The sequence below is a fragment of the Adiantum capillus-veneris genome, chromosome 12 (assembly GCF_014529385.1).
Source record: "Adiantum capillus-veneris isolate H3 chromosome 12, ASM1452938v2, whole genome shotgun sequence".
In the NCBI taxonomy this organism is placed as follows: domain Eukaryota; kingdom Viridiplantae; phylum Streptophyta; class Polypodiopsida; order Polypodiales; family Pteridaceae; genus Adiantum; species Adiantum capillus-veneris.
Window position 1 is genome coordinate 80243871 of NC_140942.1, and position 20040 is coordinate 80263910.

At 44.4% G+C, this 20040-nt stretch overlaps 2 protein-coding genes across 2 annotated transcripts in view; one reads left to right on the forward strand and one right to left on the reverse strand.

Moving 5' to 3' along the window:
- Positions 1 to 6028: 6028 nt before the first annotated feature.
- On the reverse strand, positions 6029 to 7663 carry LOC147446018 (cytochrome P450 716A67-like). The gene is made up of 2 exons (XM_086526149.1): positions 7284 to 7663; positions 6029 to 7145 (listed from the first exon to the last, which is right to left on the reverse strand). The coding sequence occupies exons 1-2, from the start codon at positions 7361 to 7363 to the stop codon at positions 6848 to 6850; spliced, it is 378 nt and encodes a 125-aa protein (XP_086382275.1). The 5' UTR covers positions 7364 to 7663; the 3' UTR covers positions 6029 to 6847.
- A 1543-nt stretch (positions 7664 to 9206) lies between these two features.
- LOC147446019 (cytochrome P450 72A13-like) overlaps positions 9207 to 20040 on the forward strand; it is a 35940-nt gene continuing 25106 nt past the window's right edge. Inside the window, exon 1 of the mRNA XM_086526150.1 lies at positions 9207 to 9446. Coding sequence (XP_086382276.1) covers positions 9309 to 9446 — 138 coding nt within the window. The 5' untranslated portion in view covers positions 9207 to 9308. The remainder of the gene's footprint in view (positions 9447 to 20040) is intronic.

Consider the following 20040-nt stretch of genomic DNA (forward strand, 5'->3'; position numbering starts at 1 on the left):
ACCCAGCTGTGACACGAACACTTTCCACTCTTGCTGAACCTGAGTTGAACTCATATGGTGCAACTGCTTCTAAGCCAAAAGCTAGCTGGAATGGGGTGTAGTTAGTGGTTGCCTTGAAGGAGGTGCGATAAGCCCAAACTGTGCCAAGGATAGCCCGAGCCCAAGATGTTGGATGCAGATGACAAGCTTTCTTGAGAAGCGTGATTAGCACTTTGTTAGTGCTTTCAACCTGCCCATTTGCTCGAGGATAGTAAGAGCAAGATTTGCGATGAAAAATCTTGTAATTCGTGAGGAGAGTGGAGATCAATTCGTTGACAAAATGACTACCTTGATCACTGGTGACTTCCAGAGGACACCCAAACCTGCAAAAAATATTTTCATACAAAAATTTTGCGACAGTGGCGGCTGTACAGTCGATAGTAGCCACCACTTCGGCCCATATTTTTGCATAATTTGTTGCTACCAAGAGATACTTACGATTTCCTGGTTGAGCAGATGGAGTAACTGGACCAACAAAGTCCAAGCCCCATCTCTCAAAGGGCAACCACGCCATAGATACCTGCAGAGGGCGATTTGATTGCTTGCTAGGCTTGGGCGCACATCGCTGGCAGACATCACAAATCTTGACATGAGCAATAGCATCTCTAAATATATAGGGCCACCATAAGCCTGTTTGTAAGATTTTTTGCACCGTGATGTGACCAGGGTAGTGGCCACCTGTAGGACCACTGTGTGCATCCTCCAGAATGTGGTCTACTTCATGAGGGGAGACGCACCTGTGCAACACACCATCTGGCCCAGATTTGTAGAGCTATCTGCCAATCAAAGAGAATGGTCTAGACTTCAGCACAAGAGTCTTCTTTTTTGCAAGGGAGAAGCATTATCAGGATATAGGCCAGTAGAGAGCAGATGTAACACATCTCCATACCATTCTGGGGTTGTGTCCACCTTAAAAAGATGACTATCAGGAAAATCATCATCAACCCCAATATTGGGCTCACCTATGTGTATGCAAGAGAGATGGTTGGCCATGACGTGCCGCCTGCCTGGACTAAGAACTACTTTGAAGTCGAACTCCTGGACTATGAGTAGCCATCTCCACACTCTTCCTGCAACTTGGGGTTTATTCAGAAGATAGCGTAGCGCATGATGATCTGTGATGATAGTGAAGTGAACCCCTAACAAGTAATGACGAAACTTTTGTAAAGAATACACCATAGCCAAACCTTCCCTTTTTGTGGTGCTGTAGTTGCGCTCTGCTTTGGTGAGCAGGCGACTTGCATAGTGAGCAGGGCGATCCAGGTTGTACTCTTTACTAGGCTGAGTCAGCACAGCCCCCATAGCCAGTTGACTAGCATCCGTATGCACATGAAAAGGGAGAGACCAATATGGAGCCACTAAAATAGGTGCTTCAGTGAGGTGCTTTTTGAGGTATTCAAATGCTTCAGCCTCAGGTTTTGACCATTCAAAGGGTACTGTAGCACTAGTGAGTCGGGTCAATGGTTGAGCCACCTGTGCATACATTCGTACAAACCTACGATGATATCCTGTGTGGCCTACAAAGCTCCGAACACCTTTCGGATTGATAGGAGGTGGTAACTTCACGATTGCCACGATCTTCTCTGGGTTTGGTGCTAAACCTTTGGCAGACACCACACGGCCTAGAAGTGTGCCCTCAGTGACCAAAAAGTGACATTTGTTAGGATTGAGTTTTAGCCGTGCCTCTCTGCACCTGAGGAAGACAACATAGAGCTGAGCGAGGTGTTCCTCTAGATTTTCCACTGGGGTTGAACATTGAGCACCTGAGAAGGTCAAAAAATCGTCCATGAAGATGCGAAGATGATCCATAAGCAGAGGAAAAAAGATGAGATATACCGCTCGATTGAAAGAAGGTGGAGCGTTTTTCAGCCCAAAAGACATTCTAGTGTAGATAAAAATACCCTAGGGAGTCACAAAAGCCGTTTTCAGCTGATCACCTGGATGGGTACCGAACTGATTGTATCCACTAAACCCATCCATGAAACTGTACAAAACATGCCCTGTTACATCTTTGAGCACACGCTCAGTGAAAGGTGTGGGAAAACCATCTGGAATAGTTACCTTATTCAGCGCGCGGTAATCTACACACACCCGAATTTTATTGGACTGCTTCTTAGGCGCTATCACCATGGGTAATAACCACTCAGAGTGCTCCACAGGTACAATGATCCCTACCTATTGCATTTTTTCGAGCTCTGACTTGACAGCCTCTGCATACTTTGGGTTGAGCTTATAAGCTCGGCCTCTGATAGGCTTAGCTCCTTCAACCAAAGGGATTGTGTGGAGACCCAATTCTGGTGGGATCCCTTCCAAATCCTTGTAGGACCAAGCAAAAACATCCTTAAAAGAGTGAATAAAAGAAACTACTTGGTCAAGTAATGCGGGACGCTCCCATAACCAAGCTGCTAAGAGGACGTGCTGAGGGTTGTCAGGGTTGCCCAAGTTGACTTTTTTGACAGGGTCAGGAGGTGTAACTGTGGAGGGTACTTCAGAAGTTGAAAAATGAGCTGGCTCTTGGAGCTTCGAGACATCATGTGCTGGCGTTTGATCGATTGGAAACTCCGCATACTCTTCTTGTAACCATCCTGGTGGAAGCTCATCGAAAGGTAAATCTTCAGACACAGACATAACAGGGTGCTTTAGAGTTGGCGGGGCATCCGACCTGGGAGATGTTAGAAGAAGGGGAGAATCATTGGCGAGTTCATACAGAGGATATTTTTTCCCCCTTGGGTGATGTGTGATAGGTTCCCCGAGGCCGAGGGATTCCATAGGAGGATCATCTGAATCATGAGAATTTGGGGCTGACCCACTTACTTCTTGGACTGGTCTACTGTCTGCTGTAGGAATAGTGTCTAGTGTAGGACTTGTGACATCTGTGTCCGCCTGAGGAGTTGGAAGAGAGAGTGTTACCGGCACATGTGAGTTTTGAATAGAGACCACATAGCATGGCATCAAGGCGGTAGCTTCCAACCACTACAACATGTCTTCGTCAGACTTGTCAGGTGGGATGGGCTGCTCAGGGTCGGGGTTGGACTGTACTAACAATGAGCTGTGATGAACCACTAGATCCATACCTCCTTTGAGCCGAATTGGTTGCATGGGGGAGCCAGGAGTATGTATCCACATGGCGTCGTTGCCCCAATCATGAAGTGCCTTAGTATGCCTCAACCATGGTCTACCAATCAGCAAAGGAAATCCTCCCTCCACCTGAGGAAGACTGACCACCACAAAATCCAAGCTAAATGTGAAGTCTTGTATCATCAAAGGCACCTTCTCTACTATGCCCAGAGGGTAGACTGTCCTCTGGTCTGCCAATGTAACAATGAATGGAGCAGGGCGGGTAGGCTGCAGACTTAAGGCCAACATAGTAAATTCTGGCATCAGATTGATCCGAAATCCACCATCCACTATGACGCCTGAGAATTGATGCCCAAGAATAGACACAGTGAGACGAGGACTTTTGTAGTCGGTGAGGGGAGCAGTTGGATATGAAATCATGTAGGACTCCAAGGGCTGCACAGGTAGGTGCCCGCCACTAGGCCCTGCACCACGGTACAGAGACTAGATGATGGAAAGGGTGTCACTTCTAAAATTTGCATCAAGTCGAAGCATGTCGTACAGTGACACTTGCTGAAAAGTGTTTTTCAAGATAGACTTTGTTGTGGGCTTGTTTCCTTTGATTAGAGCTTGCTTTTGTATCTTAAGCTTCTGCAAGTCCTCTACTGCTTCGATGAAAGCACCATAAATATCTGATAGAAGCGAGGTAGGTTGGCTCTTGACACTACCTGCTGGTTTGTCAGCTACTACTGGAGTTTGACTCATTTGTTGACAGGAGATGGAAAGATTGGACCGCCAGGGAGGCTGAGGCCAAGAGCAGCTCTATGTGCCCGTGTGAGCACCCCAGCCGGCTCTTCCACTTGCTTCAACCCTTCTTGAGAGGCAACTACAAGAGTGGAAGGTGGTGCCTGTGGAATGGAGCTTACTGTGATGAGGTTAAGCTTTGGAAATGTAAACTCCTGCTCGTTCTGGCTTGTGCTTGCAGATGTGGACGCTCGTTGTTTTGGAAAATCCTTACTATAGTGATTCCTTAGCTTCAGGGCAATGTCGGCAAGGAGGGGACCCTTTTGGTAAGGGACATTTGCTCTGATAGTGTCCATACTCCCCGCACCTGTAGCACAAAATTGGCCTATTTTGAGGGGCGAGGTGGTCTCGGCCCTTGCTGCATTCGACCGGATGTTGAGGTGTAGAAGCTTTGGGGAACTGAAGGAGTACTAGCATGATAAAAGTTGGGGGATGTAAAGTTGTTGTGCATACCTTGCATAGGAGGTGTTGTCAGCAGAGGTGGCATCGAGTTCTGATGGCTATATGGTGACACCAGGTTTGATGCAGGTGTAAGCCCTTGTTGGAGAGAAGGACCTAGACTTTGATGTATCTGCCGTAATCCCTTGATATAGTAGCAATCCTTGTCTTCATGCCCAGACTTCTCGCAGAAGTGGCAATAAGCCCGAAGGGGACAGTCCTGTGGAGGATGTCCTAGAGAGCGACATGAGTTGCACCATACCATAGCCTTAGTCTCTTGTTGAGACCGAAGCTCTTCTAGCTCTCTCTTGATTTGATCCAAAGCCTCAAGATGTGGGGGTTTCTCCTGACGAATCGAAGAGAGATATTTTTCTCCTCTTGAAGAGCGCGTTGTAGTTTTAGGGCTTCAAGTTCTCTACGTAAAGAAGTCAATGGATCAGCAGAACTTTTCGAAAACACAGAGGGGGTCTCTATGTGAGGGGAGTTGTTGAACAGCTTCCTAGCCCCCTCTATCCTAGGAGCAGCTGCGATGAACTCCTCCAAAGTGGCGTCGGGTCGGAGACTCTCCTGGAGTTTTTGTTGAGAAGTTTTTGGAAGCGCCTTCTCCACCCACTTCTTCACCATGAATTCACCGGGTTGCTGAGGAACCTTGGCAACCAGAGACTTGGTCTTAGTCATAAGCTCTGCAAAAGTCTCCTCTGGCTGGAGCACCATGTTGGCTAACTCATCCAACACCTTCTCCTTGTAGTCACCGGGCCTGAAAGCTGCACAAAACTGTTGCCTTAAGGCTGCCCAGGTTGCAAAATGGTTCTCTGTAAACTGGCTATACCATTTGTCTGCTAAGCTATCTAAGGTGGATGGAAAGAGTACCAAATAAGCATCTTCCCTGTTAAGACCACGACCCCTACAGAGAGATACAAACCTCCTTGCATGGTCGTAAGCATCTTTTGAAGAGAGTCCTTTGAATGTAGGGAACTTGATGTTTCCTTAGCCAAAATGCTAGCCAACGGCTCCATGGCCCCTTGCTGAGCCTGAGCCTGTTGCTCAGTAACCTGCTGTAGCGAAATACGAGAGAGCTTTATTGGAGAAGGTGATCTGGAAGATGTGGAACCGGATGAAAGAATGGGTGATGTATGTGAAGGTATAGGTAATGAGGTTGATGGACTTCTACTAGGTATCAAAGGTCGTCTTCTGATATAGTACTTCAGAGGGCTTCGTAGTGCGCTTTGACGCTCGACTGACCGTCTTGTATGTGTCATGCAGTGGCTGAAGACTGGTCTAGACTCTACTAGACCAGGCTGGACAGGGACGAGGACTAGACCGGGGTCGGGGAGTTCTAGACCAGGGACGAGGACAGGTGGGACCAAGGCCAGAGAACAGTTGGACCAGGCGAGAGGAGAACAATGCAAGGCAAGGTTTGCAAAGCTAGGCGAAGCTAGATAGACCCAACTAACTTCAAGATTTCCACCTCACAGAGTGAGATTTCAATTGAGGTCCCACCATGATCGTCAAAATGAGAGCACCTGTAGCGCAGATAATGTGTCGTGCTCTCTATAATGGGTGGTCCTCAGTGGAATGTGCGTGACAATCTCACTCAAACAGACTGAATAGAAAGGAAACAATAGACATCAACAGAGCTCACAAAGACACAACAACAGACCAGAACATATGACTCGCCTATCTCAAAGACTGATACAAACTCTGGCGTGGCAACACACTCGGCTCCAGCCCAGGACTCATAGTTACAATGGGGGTGTCGAGACTCAGATGTGCCGGGATGGTGAAGACGTGCTCTATGTATAGACTCACTCTAGACGACTACGTACAAGATAATACTAATGGCCCAAAACGACTACTCATATGTACAACCATAAAGAGCCACCAACGGCTCATAAATATCCAATCAGCTAAGTCTATCTCCAAACTGAGTGGTGGTGGTGACCTGGCCACGATGTCCACTAGACCACCGTCGGTACCCTGCCACGTGTCACTCCCCAACCCAGAGGGTCCGTCCAGTGTGAACCAGACCAACTGTAACTAACTGTCTGTCTGTCCTGTTAAGTGACACTGTAGCCCTACTACACTTGTCGTAAGAACAAGAGTGGGGGCATGCTTGCACTACGGACACAAGCAAAAATTGTAGCATTGTAAGATGGTTGCAACCACCATCTTGGCCCCAATATTGGCAAACTAATGGCCTATGCAATTTCATGGCCCAACTCGGGCACTTTGCAAGTCTTTGAAATGCCCTCTTCAAATCGCTTAGGATGTACTGTCTCCCCCAATTTTATGTCAGTGTCTACCTGCTTGGACACTACCACAACTTAAGGGTACAATGTTGAGGTTTCGTTCATAACCATACCTACCTGCAAAAGAGTAACAACAAGACTGAGCATTTCCTGTGACCCAAACAAAGGTCACTTTATATTCCTACCGTGCACACGGAGACCATAAACAATGCACAAACGCACATGGCTTGCTCTTGTACAAAAGCTAGTGACATTAAGTTTCATCGCGTGGGCTTCGATATTGCTTGGAGACTGACAAGTTTCATATGGTTCAGTGATTCTGGTGTTGGCAGCTCCATCTTTCTGCAAACCTCAACAATCTCCTCTCTTAGGTGTTCTTGCCAATCTGGATGGTTTGCAAGCAGCAGAAACATGAAACTCAAGAGAGTAGCTGTTGTCTCATTTCTTGCAATAAGGAAGGTCTTGCACTCATCAAGTCCCATGCCTAGGTTCCTTTGGTTTCCATGCAGCTCCCCTTTGTTGGTTGCCAGTATTAAACCAAGCAGCAGTTGGAAAAACCTGCACCATAGATTCTCACGATCAATATGGACTCACTTCAACCCTCATGAAAATTCCAACAAGGCAATAATGTGATTTGGTAGTCGCATTCAGCTTAGAAACTAATACTTGCTTCTTGCATTGCAAATCAAGCACTACCTTGCCTTCTGCAAAACTACTTCCAAATGCTTTGTGGATAATAATGTTAGTTGGCACAGTCCTAAACACTTTAACAGCATTGATCCTTTGCTTCAACTCGAGATTCCTGTCTCTTTGTCATCCCAACCGTTAATGATCCCAATAATTATTGGGGCCATGGCCTAAAGTTGCAAAGAACAACATGGCATTATCCTTAGCATGGCAATATAAAAAACAAATTAACTTGAACAGATTTAGGCCGCACTTGGCTTGCAACATGTTTGTGACGGCTTTGAGGATTGCAGAGCTAAGGCACAAAGAAGAGTTGAAGGTTGAGGAGGTTGTTGAGCAAAGGGCGGAGGGAGAGAGCGAGGAGGAGGTTGAGCACAGGCACTTTGTGGAGGGTGCTGCAGCAGGTGCGTGGGGTGGAGGCCACGTAACAGAGGGCAGTAAATAATAAGTAATGCATGCGACCTCTCTCTCTTGAAAGACAAGGCTTTCCATCATGAAATATACAATTAAACAAGCACGTGAGATGCAGGCACTCACTCCTAGAGTACTATATTCTATTTAAATTGTATGCTTGTTGTTTTGTTTTGTGATCAAAAGTTCTAGTGCTCAATTAATATCCGCACCAACTACAGGAATTTTCTTTGCAGTAATTACCGATCACTAGCTGCAAAGTCAAAGATATCACGTACCCTAATCCCAGGGGCAACAAGCCGAACACTTGGTAAAATCTCTGCAAGACTAGTCCCATTCCGTAACCTTGGCTCCTCATCATTTGTTGATAATTATGCTCCGCGGTTGTACTGGTGCCAACGAATGCTTCGTTCACGTCTCGTCTACTCCACGCAAGCCTGCGGCCCCGTCATTAAACTATATGGCATATATAGCAGGAATGCAAGAGTTTTAACTTCCCATCAACATTAAAGATGAACTTGCTAAAAGCTAGCCGTGTGTGTTGGAAGCATTGATCAAGAGGTAGTTAGTTGGAGACCGACTTCGAGCCGGATAATTACTAATTTCTTCACACAATATTAATAATTTGATTCCTAAGTGCTGACATATTATAATATGCTGTGAGGATAGATAATAAAGGTGGACTGATACCCTGGAAGTGGAGAGTGCACTTCTTTCCAAACTGTGTAATAGCTCCACCCAATTTGTTGGAGTAGCTGATGAGCTTCTAGCTGCTCATGAGCAGAGATGATCAATGGGAGATCAAAGCTGGCCGTTGCAAGACGATGATCGTTCGGACCAAACGCAGGGGAATCATGTTGGTGGTTGAAGGGATCCCCTGTCACCTTCTCCTTGGGCACATGTGTGTGTGTGTGTGTGTGTGTGAGAGAGAGAGAGAGAGAGAGAGAGAGAGAGAGAGAGAGAGAGAGCTTTCCTTCCAAGCTCGATACATGAGCGATTCCAACTTTTTTGAAAAGAGTGCATGCATACTTATAAATCATTCCCTTTACTCGGAGTCTCTCTCTCTCTCTCTACCATATCTACACCAATAGCAGAATATCTAATTTTGGGCAGATAAATAAAAACAAAACTTCTATTTTTCATTAGCAAAAAGAGAAACCATCACTAAGGCCTCACCTCTTTGGGACATGCCAAAAATTGTGTTTTTTGATAAAAAAAATCTATAGCATTCAACCTCTAAAGCTTTGAGCGTTTCGAGCTTTCAAAGGCAGCTCAAAATCCTTTCCTTGGTAAATGAACATACACTTCATAATTCAAACTCAAGACCTATCCGTCATTAGATTTTAACACTGTACATTTAAATGAGTGCCCACTATCTTATTTCAACCAATCACCATTTTTGGCCTATCAAAAAATGTTTGAAAATACAACTCATTCTTTTTTCTTTTCAACCAGAAGGTATCTCTATAGCCTTTGCCCTTTGCATAGGCCCAAAAAAAAAAAGCCCATTGTGACGGCAGTTGGGCCAAGTGATACGCGATCACGCACCCCCGGGGACAAGTGGCGACTAGTGTAAGAGTTTGCCAACACATCGTTGTGAAGCTCTCCACTCGTGAGAAGACGATGATGGTCGCGATGATGATGGTGGTCGCAGCCGCAGCAGTGGGATGGGGGTGGTGGCTCAGCTTCTGGAAGCCGTCGCAGCTGTTATACGCATGCACAAGACAAGGCATCTGCGGCTTCACCCTCTCTCCCCTTCAGGTACCACCAGAGAGAGAGAGAGAGAGAGAGAGAGAGAGAGAGAGAGAGGAGTTTCGTCTTTGAAGGTCAATTATGATGATCCATGGAACCAAATGAAACACGTCGTTCAGCTGATCAATGATTCTCTACTCTCAAACACTGTGGATATGAGGGTGCAATCTCGAGTCCACTAAGTGGCTTGGAGAGAAGTGTATATAGGGAGCGGTCATCGCTGAAAATCTGTGGAAAGCAGCTCAGCACTCGAGTAGAGTAAGATGTTTAGACTTTTGCAATAGGGACATAGTGTGCATATTGGAAGGAACTCTTCCCCGACCGAAGCTAAGCCAAGTAGTTTCTATGGCGTGGATGAGGATAAGGGGATAGGCCCAAGCATGTACGAGTGAGTTCTCGTAACTCGGAGCATAACTTCGTTTTGTAATAGGGGGTGATGTGATCGGTGTAATGAATAAAGTGCGAGCCTCCAAGTTTTTTTTTTTCATGCCATAATACATCGGCATTGTAGGAAAGCCTCATTCACTGTAGGGTCTAGTGATGCATCATGAAGCAAGCCTGCTGTAGTCCATCATCCAAACCCGAGCTCATTTCTTTGTTTCCATGAGTGGAACTTTTTTACTTAGCTCTCATGACATGGTAAGCTTTGGTGCATCTTTATCATGTACTCCACAACTCTCTTCATGCCCATAACCTTAATTGAAAGTGCTGAAGCAAAAGGAGCATGTAATGTGTTTGTATTTCACCTGGCAAAAGCTTGTCTGAAAATGTGTTTAAACAATTTTCTAGATGCTAAATGTTTTTACCCCGTACTTCAACCCCATAAAGAAGTATTTCTTGAGAACCCAGCATTTGATCTCCCCTTGCTGACACATGATTTTAAATGCATAGTAGGCTCTTTTCTTGGCTTCAAGACGACGCATAAGACATGAGAGAGAGAGAGAGAGAGAGAGAGAGAGAGAGAGAGAGACCCGTGATAGCAGCATCGAGTTGTGATTGTTGCTCTACAAAGAGGTGCAAAAGCTGCTCAATCTGGCAAATCTCCAGTCTAGGTTGACGGGCTGGTTTGTCTTTCTTTCTGCCTTTTTGTTTCGATTTGTTTTGTTTTTTTCCCTTGCTTTGGTTTTGTGTGTGTGTGTGTGTAGAGTCTGGTTTTTGCAAGTTTTGTTTCCCTTATGCTCTGGAAAAAGGCTTTGTGTGTGCGCGCGTGTGTGTGTGAAGTCTGATGTTTCTTGTTTGATTTCATTCGTTCTTTATTTTCTGTTTTCATCATTGTGTTTTTTGCCTTTGTAGATTTCTTGTATTCTCTGCATTGAATTGTTTGGGTTGCTGCTGTCGACTTGTTGCTCTGCTCTCTACTTGCTCTACTAGGTTTCTACATTAGGTCTCCAAAGGTCATCTTTAGAGTCTCCTTCACTATCTTCTTGGAGTTCCCTCCCCAACTTTGGGTCTTCAAGAGCCACCTTCAGCAAGTGGACTGGTTTCTATTTTGGCTGATAGCTCTTTGTCATCTCCAATGTAATTCTTTGTTGCTCATCTTCTGGCATTCTCCTACACTTTCTTGGTGATTTCAGTTGCTCATCTTCATCAATGACTGCTTTCCCCTTTTGTTTATCCATTATCTTCGGCGGTCAGATTTTACCAATTTGCGGGCATTGCCCAATGTTCGAATTCTTGCAGATGTTCCTTGTCCTTCTCACTGCTGGTGGCTTTTGGTGGTCTAGGTTTTTGATATGCAATAGCAGAGTACGCTTTTGGTGAAAGTGCCTATTTTTTAGATGCAATTGTTATCCTCTCTCCACTTAGCTTGCTAGCAAACTTTTTACTCTCTTTAGGAGAGGTTTTTTAACCCTGACGTTTAGTTTTTTCTACATTTTGCCATGTAGCTAGTTGTATCTTGTTTTACAGTTTCAAGTTTGTTGCCTTTGGGCCACTTTGTAATCAGTGATATACTTGCCCTCATAATTGTCACCATTTGGGCGTTCTGAGGGATTTTCCAAGTAATAGAAACTAGCCTCTTTATTTCTTTATTTCTTGGGAGAGAGAGAGAGAGAGAGAGAGAGAGAGAGAGAGAGAGAGAGAGAGAGAGAGAGAGAGAGAGAGAGAGAGAGAGAGAGAGAGAGAGAGAGAGAGAGAGAGAGAGGAAATGAAATGAAATGTTTATATTAACGTCTTCAAAAGGCCAGAATGACCTATGAGACCAAACTGATACAAAAGTGGTGAATCTGTTACAATGTCTGGGTACCTTAGTACTAAAGTACTAAGTGTGAAAAGTGTGAAAGTGTGAAAATAAATGTGAAAAACTAAATACAAAGTATTAAATAAACTTCTTAGGAGCATTCTGGATGTCTGGCTAGAATGCTTCTAATCCTTTGTTGTAGTCTCCTCCGGTGAAGTGTGCTTCTGCATCTCGGTTGTGGTCGTCTCTATTTCCTAAGCTCAATCGCCTTGTCAATGAGGGTGCCTTTGGTATGAATGTGGGTACTCCTTTGTGCTGGCTGCTGGCCTCTTGCTTCTCCTTCCACTCCTGCTTCTCTCGATCCGAAGAAATCTGTGATCTGCCTCTGAGGCTGTAGTGCTCTTTGTCTTCTCATTAGATTATCCCTGTGCCGATGTAGTTCCAGTAGGTACAAGCCTAAGCATCTTTGATCTTGGTATTGCATGACTCTATCTAGAGGTCCAAAGCCTTCTTTAAATAGGCAATGGAAATGCCCACATATCTCATAGTATACGGTGCAATGGCATATGTAGTGTAATTTTGTCTCCGGCTTCATTCTGCATAACTTGCAAATTCTGCTCTCAGGTGGGATTCCCCTAAATCTGCCAAATTCAATTTCCAGTTGGTGTGAGGATGTACAAATCTGACCAATAGCACATCTCAAACCATGAGACAGGTGGGTATCCATGTAGCTCGGGCGAATCACAAATCCATCTTCAGATAGCTGTAGGAAGTTTTCTTTATAGTCGGCCATCTTCGTGCCCAATTCTTGTGTAGGGTCTACCCATGTCCTCTTAGTATCCAACTGTATAAGATCCTGACGGATGATTTTATTAATCTCCGTTCGTGTAATTGCTAGTGATGGAGCCTCAAGAGAGTATTGGAAGGGGAGTAATCTTTCCATACCGAACCCGTGTCTCTGAAACCACGAGGACAGTTGCGCATACCAGCATGATGTATCCCCTTTCATTGCTAATTGTCGAGAGGATTCGATGGCCAGTCTAGTATATCGGCAATTATTTGTATCCCACAAACCATGTATAAAGGACACTGATCTTGTAAGAGCTTCAATTTCTATCGGAGGGGCAGCTAGTTCTGCTCGGGTAATCGCGTGTGGTACGGAGGCCTTGGCTCTAATCATTCTGGAAATCATAGATACCAAAGGTCTCTCCATTGACTTCCAATTATCCTGATCCACAGATGGTCCCCAAATCTGGACCCCATAAAGCACAGCCGAAGCCACCACAGTATCAAAGAGCCAAAGTTTTGTTCGTGGTTCCTGAAACTGCACTTGTGAACACATCCTCTCCAACCCTCCCAAGGCCGCAGAGGCTCTGGACAATCTAGCATCCGCTGCTTTCTTAAGAGTAAACTTCGGTCCTGCAAATACCACACCAAGGTATGTGTATGCATCTGTGTACTCTACCGTATCCTGGCCATATGCAAACGTAGGTGCCGATCTCCTAACCCACTGCGGTGTGGTGTTAAACACCATAACTTTGGTTTTACCCAAGTTTACCTACAGTCCACTGTCCTCTTTATGTAATGCATCTAGCTGCCTCTGCATTCCATCTGGTGATTTTGCTATCAATACAATATCATCTGCATACAACAACAAAGGGATCCATGACCCTGCAAGTTGAGCACCTCTGTCACCCTCTCTATCAATGTAATCCGATACCTCATCTATGTACATACCAAATAAAGTAGGGGGCAGTGGGCATCCTTGCTTTACTCCAAACGGTGGAATGAACAATGTCGGAATCCCCTTCTGGAGTACGTACATAACTAGTTACTGACCCATATAAGGCCATGATCCCCCAAATAATCTCTTTGGGGACCCCTAACTTTTGCATCCTACGCATCAATCTGGCCCTTTGTACTGTATCAAAAGCTTTCCGAAAATCCACAAAGCAACAATACATCCTTCTCCCGCTTGCTCTTCCTTCCTCAATAATGGCTGTGAGCGTAAGAATATGATCTAAAGTGGAATAACCCCTCCTGAATCCAGCTTGTCTTGTTGCCCTTATGCCCTCATTCTCTGCCCATCTACTCAATTTTTTTTCAAGAATGGATGCGTACAGTCGGGTCAATGTGTGACCTACCATAATGGTACGGTAGTTCCCGGGTATCATAGGATCCCCTGACTTGAAAATAGGTACGATAGTAGATAATTTCCAAGATTGAGGTAATCCTTCACACATGATTCGATTAAACAGACGAACAAGGACTTCTGAAAGTAGATCCCTGGCATGGATCAGATGTTCTGCTACTAAACCATCATGATCATATGCTCTTCTTGTCTTCATCTTATCAATGGCTTTTTTCACCATTTCCGTAGTAAAGAAAGTACTAGTAGCAAGGCATGGCTCTAGCGGATCTGGTAATGGAGGTTGTCCAGATACCATATATAATGATGTTACATATTGACCCCAAATCTCGGGAGAAGTAATCGTCGGAGGCGGTGAGTGCTCGTGAAATAAACACCAGGCCTCATGTGAGTCCTGACTCAAGAAAAGCTGATATAAATCCTTCTCCAGTTTGGCTAAAAATGCCCTTTTCTTGCGACGTACTATACGTCGAAGAGCAATCCGAGACTGCTTATATGTGATGATCCCAAGTGTAAGCTCTTTCTGGACCTGGGTTCTCGTCTCTCTGCATTCCTCGTCATACCAACTGTGTTCCCAAATCCTCTCTTCTGATCAGGTTGAGTATGTGGGTAAAGAGAGCAAACCTTGTAGCTGTGTATTCTCGGAACCCTAACCTCACAAAGACAAAGATATCCTTCATATGGGGTACTAAAGAGAAGGAAGCTTTTGAAAAGCTTAAGTTCCTTACAAAGACAAATATCCTTTATATGGGGTATTAAACAAAAGGAAGCTTTTGAAAAGTTTAAGTACCTTCTTACACATGGACCCATTATACCTAATCTACAAAGACCTTTCTAAGTACAATGTGATGCTTTAGGAGATTGTATTGGTGTTGTGCTTAACCAAGAAGGTCATGCGATAGCTTACAAGAGCAAGTGATGCGAAACTTCTTGCTTTAGTCTATGAAAAAGAACTCTTGGAGCAGACTTTATAATCAAGACAGATTATCAAAGCCTTAGATTTTTCCTCTCACAACGCAAGCTTTCTGAGAAACAGACGAGATGGGCCAATTTTCTCTCTATGTTTCACTTCCAAATCTTACACACTTCTAGAAGTAAAAATGTAGTTGCAGACACTCTTCCTTAACGATCTCAAGTAAATGCCCCGTGAATGACTAGTAACATTTGGAGAGCACTTTTTACGAATTAGAAACCAAGCTTAACATTTCTTCAATTTATTATTCTTAGATAGAGGGACAAAGCGAAATCATTAATTCTATAGTCTTAGGTATCTTAAATGCTATGGTTTAGACAATTAACGACAATGGGAAAAGTATCTACTTTTAGTAGAATTGGCCTATAATAACACTGTGCATTCCTGTATTGGAAAAGCTCCTTTTGAGGTTGATTTACGGCAAACCACATCTTCCTCCAATCCTTCTCACCAAGGATGAGATATTCACAGCTCATGAAGCTGTACGCGATCTTGATACTACATTCAGGTAAAATACGCTATCACTAGATCTCAAGAGAAACATACCAAAGCAACATACATACATTGTCGTGAACTCTATTAAAGTTTCACGGTGGTGACTTTAGTATCTCCTAGGAGCAGGTCAAGGAGTGAGGGTTTTTTTGTGGCTCTGCCCGACTGTACTCGAGATGGACATTCTTTCTTGGCGGTGCATTCCACGGTGTTTCCCACCCACCCGATAGGATGGCATGAGGCGAGACCCCTATTCCTAGGGATGTCGGGACAGAGTTTGGAGTGTTATGCAATTTCTCTGCTAAAATGTGAGCAATATGTCACTTTTAGTTGCTCCTATATATGCGGGGCCCTGGTGGTTGTATATGATCAAAGCTTCCTGCCTTAGCGCCAACACTCTCTGTCACAAACGGGAGCGCATAACAATATAAAATACATTCGGATAAATAGGATTTATCACTTATTACTGAAGCCAGAGGATATAGAGAGAAATAAATAGAGAGAGAGATAGAGAGTGAGAAGATCGACACAGTACTAGGGACCAGAAGATGGGCTGGTCCCCCCCCGTAATAGTATCTTTATTACTGAGGAGAAGTCTATACAAGCACTTGAACTGAACGTATTACCACGTTCGTTCTAGAATAAGACTTGATGGTTACCGGAAGCCTCAGCTTCCGATTCCTAGGGCAAAACCCTATTCCAAGGAACTTCCGTTCCTTATTCCAATTCCTCGAGAATCAAGGTTCTCGCCTCTGGATCTCACCTTCCAGACTCGGGGCATGGCATCCCTGCAACTCTTTTCCAACTCTCTTTCCAGAGTCCTCTTCCCGCAGAACAACTCTGCTTTCTCGGACACGAAGTCCTTACTTGGGAATCCCAACTTCCGGAGCACAACTTGAGAGACTACCTCTCTCCGATCCGTGGATCTACTTCCCAAACTCGGGTACGAAACCCTTGGGCTGATCTGGCTCTAGTTCCTCAGAGCGCTTTTCCCCTGCAGAGGCTCATGCCTTCCTCGGCTCCTACTCCCTCACGAAGAGGAAGTACACCTGCAATCAAATACTCAAAGATCAGAACATGAAAATCGTTACCTTCAAAGTCTCGACGCTCGAAACGCAACTCGATTCTCGAAAAGCAATTCCTCGGAAGAGATCTCTCCATAGAAAATCCTCTCTTCCAATTCTACACACAAAAGAGGTGTGTTCTCGGGTTCCTTCTCGTAAATCAGCCCTGTCTACGACGTTTATGGGCTGGAAACAGAGAAAAACAGCAACTTGTCGCGATGGAAACACGCTTCGTAGGCACTTCTTCGCGAGGGAACTCGCGCACTGGGTCTTGGCGACATCTGGTACACTTGGGGCAGCCATGGGCATCACCGGCAACGTCTTCTTTACGGCTGAAATCTGCAGTAGCATCTCCTCCTTGCAAAGATTGGTCCTCCCCTCTGAGTGAGGGCATGTGATGCTTTTATAGCTCCTAGCCACTAGCACAAATAGCTGCTCGCGTAGAGATCGCGGCATTTTTTTTTTTTAATATATTTTTTTTTCTGTTCTGCCAGAAAAAGAGAGAGAGAAAACGCTGGCTGATCTGTTGCCTTATTTATCAGATGGCTGCCCACTTATTAAGTGGGCGGCCGGCGTATTTTAAAAAATAGTCTGAACTTGCCCAAAAACTCAATAAAACCTATAAGTTAAAAACAATGCTTTCACAGCACTTCTCAGGCGTCCCTGGATGCAATCACATGCACAGTTGCAATGCAGACATAGACTTCCTCGCGGGAAAGCATCTGCTTTCCCGAAAAGCAATCCCGCTTTCTCAAAAAGCATCTGTTTTTCGTCAAAGTTTCCTCTGAACCCATCTTCATTCAAGTGCTTGCTTTTTTTCCTTGTGCACAATACTAACACAGTTCGGAATTTTCTCCCGACTATGGATATTCCCTTTCCGATGCACCCGTCACCCACCTTGTGACGCATCAGGAATACCCATCACCTAGTCCTTTCCTACCGAACTTACGATACAATCTCCTTCACGATGCTCTATGTCACCGATCCTATGATGCATCAGAGATGTCCGTTCCCGGATGGTCGGATACTTCTTTCTGATGCTCCCTGTCACCCATCCGATGTGATGCATCAGAAGTACCCGTTCCTGGTAGCCTTACAGATATTCCCGTTCTCAGTGCTCCCGTCATTACTTTGAATGACACACTAGGAATACTCTGTACTCAGGTGTCTCCAGTGAGAAAAGCCCTCTCACTTAAAATTCCAATAATTCATTTAGAATTATTTTTCCTTGGTGTTCCAAGCGAGAAAACCCTCTCACTTATAAATCCAATAATTCATTTAGAATTATTTTTTTGTAAGATAAAGCCAATTTAGCAACATCCCTCTCACTTATAAACAGTTGTCCTCAACTGTAGAGGTCCAACTGAACTGCCGGGGAGAAACCGGAAAGATTCCAAATCTTGCTCAATGGTGAGTTGAGCTAGTTCTTTCTCAAAAGAGAACTTTAAAATTAATTTTAACAGAAATTCAAAAATTCAAAAATTCAATAATTCAATACTTACCTTTACCAGTTCATGTCCTTCCTCTAGTACCTCGAGGATATCCTTCACCAATCATCAGACTTACGAGGCATGTAAGAACTCGTCATTCGCGTCTTTCCAACAGATCGGAAGTTTCCTCATCCGAGAATCTGTTAACTCAATTCCACCTTCTCAATCCCGAGAAGAATAATCCTCCTAGAAATCAATCTAGGTATCTGTCCTTGCGCATAATCTTGCGCTGTTAGTGTAGAGGGTATTAAATCTCTTGTGTCCTCCCACATAGGGAATGCTCAAGTCATAGAGCATTAAGCTCGATGTCTTTCTTTCACAAACAAAGTTTGCGATCACCTTAAAGAAAGTTCTTGTTTCAGGCCGTCGCTCAACGTAGGCGGACGGTTCCAATCCGAAGATTCTTTGTGCACGACGACACTTCCTTCCAATCTTTTCCTCCTGCGAGTTATTACCACCAGCAGTGATTTCCCGACGCCCATTAGCGTCTCTTCCTTGCAAAATCATAAAAAATGATTCACCTTGCGAGCATCAATGACGATTTGCAAAATCTTAGGCAGATAGGATTCTAGCCATAGCATTTTCTGAACGTACGTTCAAACCCGGTTCACAATAGAGCGAACCTTCTTTGATTCTCAGGGATGTTCTCCCATATGTAATTCTTACCATTTTGAAACGGTTGGCGAGCTATATTCTTATGAACATAATAGTTCGAATTTATTCTAGCAGCGTGTAAATGCTACTTGACCTGCTCATGGAGAAACATATACCGCAACCAAAAGTTGCTTCTGTAATGGTAAAAGCACATAGCATACTCAATGACCAATGATCATCAGAAAACCTCTTCTCCGTAGAGAAACTCAAATTCCTTCTACCAAACATATCTCAAATAGAGATTCTCGTGTCGGAATATCCTTGCGCGCAAAAAGACGCTCAAGAGAGTATAACAAACTCTCGTCCAGTTCCTTGGCATAGGTCTGCATCTTCGTGTGTTATCCATGTACTCAAAAGTGTACATAATTCTTACGCTGTGTTAGAGTTTCAATGAACCTGGGAAATTACCTTCCCTTTGTAAGATCCTTAGAGCGAAGACGCTCAACCTGACGATCTCTTGGCTCAATCTTAGAGCAAAACCCGCTCATCAAATAATCTAGGATTTCAATCCTTGGATTCCTCGAGCACAGGCCGTAGTTATCACTTGTTCCTTCCCTCGTAAAGAGAGTGTTCAGTCACTTGTGCGAAAAGCACTACCATGTCTTCCCGGACCGGGTAGGGGGTGTGGGCTTAAAGAGTATTCAAGCTTGATGAAAGCTTTTCTTTGCTGGAAAGCTCAGAATGGTTCCTTCATAATTTTCCTACCCGCAGTAGCAGGTAATCTATTTGGCAATTACCGGATACCAGATCAATAGTTGACCTTCTGGCTAGTTAAGCAAACCAATTCATCTCAGAAAACAATGTTTCAGTTTGATCCTGCTCTCATAAACACTCGAGAGTGGTAGTCCCGGTTAGAGATAACCATATCTTGTGCAAAAGAGCAAACAAGCACAATGCACTTTATGATTTCCTCAAAGATGTAACTTTGATTGAAAACCTGCCCTCTCACTTGAAGTTCGAGGGTCTTCTATTCAAGAACTCAGGAGTTAGATTGAATTCCCTTACTCCAAACTTTCTGTGTTCAATGATTCCCGTCCCACTGTGGGGATTAGATTCTATGTACACTGAGGTGTACACTTTCAGCTTGTATTGCTGTCTCCAACATCCACTGCAAAGTATCTTGCAGATGCGTTTACAAATTCGGACAAAAGTCCTTCGTTGAATTCTTCATCTTTCCTTCCTCAAAGAGGATCAAGAGTGGAGCTACCTTGGCAGGAGTAAACCACTACTTGCTTGTGTTCCTATTGGGCAAACCGATCCCAATCTTCTTGGATGCCTTCCTCAAAGCGTAGAGGAAAAAAAAAAATAAATTGTCGGAAAATTCAGCCTTGAATTAAATCCAAGTCTTGTTGTAAGTTGCTTGTAGAGCTTTGGTATACCACCAAGTACTTGCAATCCCCTTGAGGTGTTTGGTCATATGCCTCACCTTCGACACTTCTCAAAAATTGCCGTTTGCAAAGACAACTTCAAACTGTCGAATAAAAGCAGTAGCTTTCAGGACATCTTCCCTTCCGTCAAAAGTATCAAACCTGACTGGAGTGTTCCTAGGTCTAGAGACCTTCTTCATATCCTTCCCGAAATGACGGGATTTCTTGGCTATGG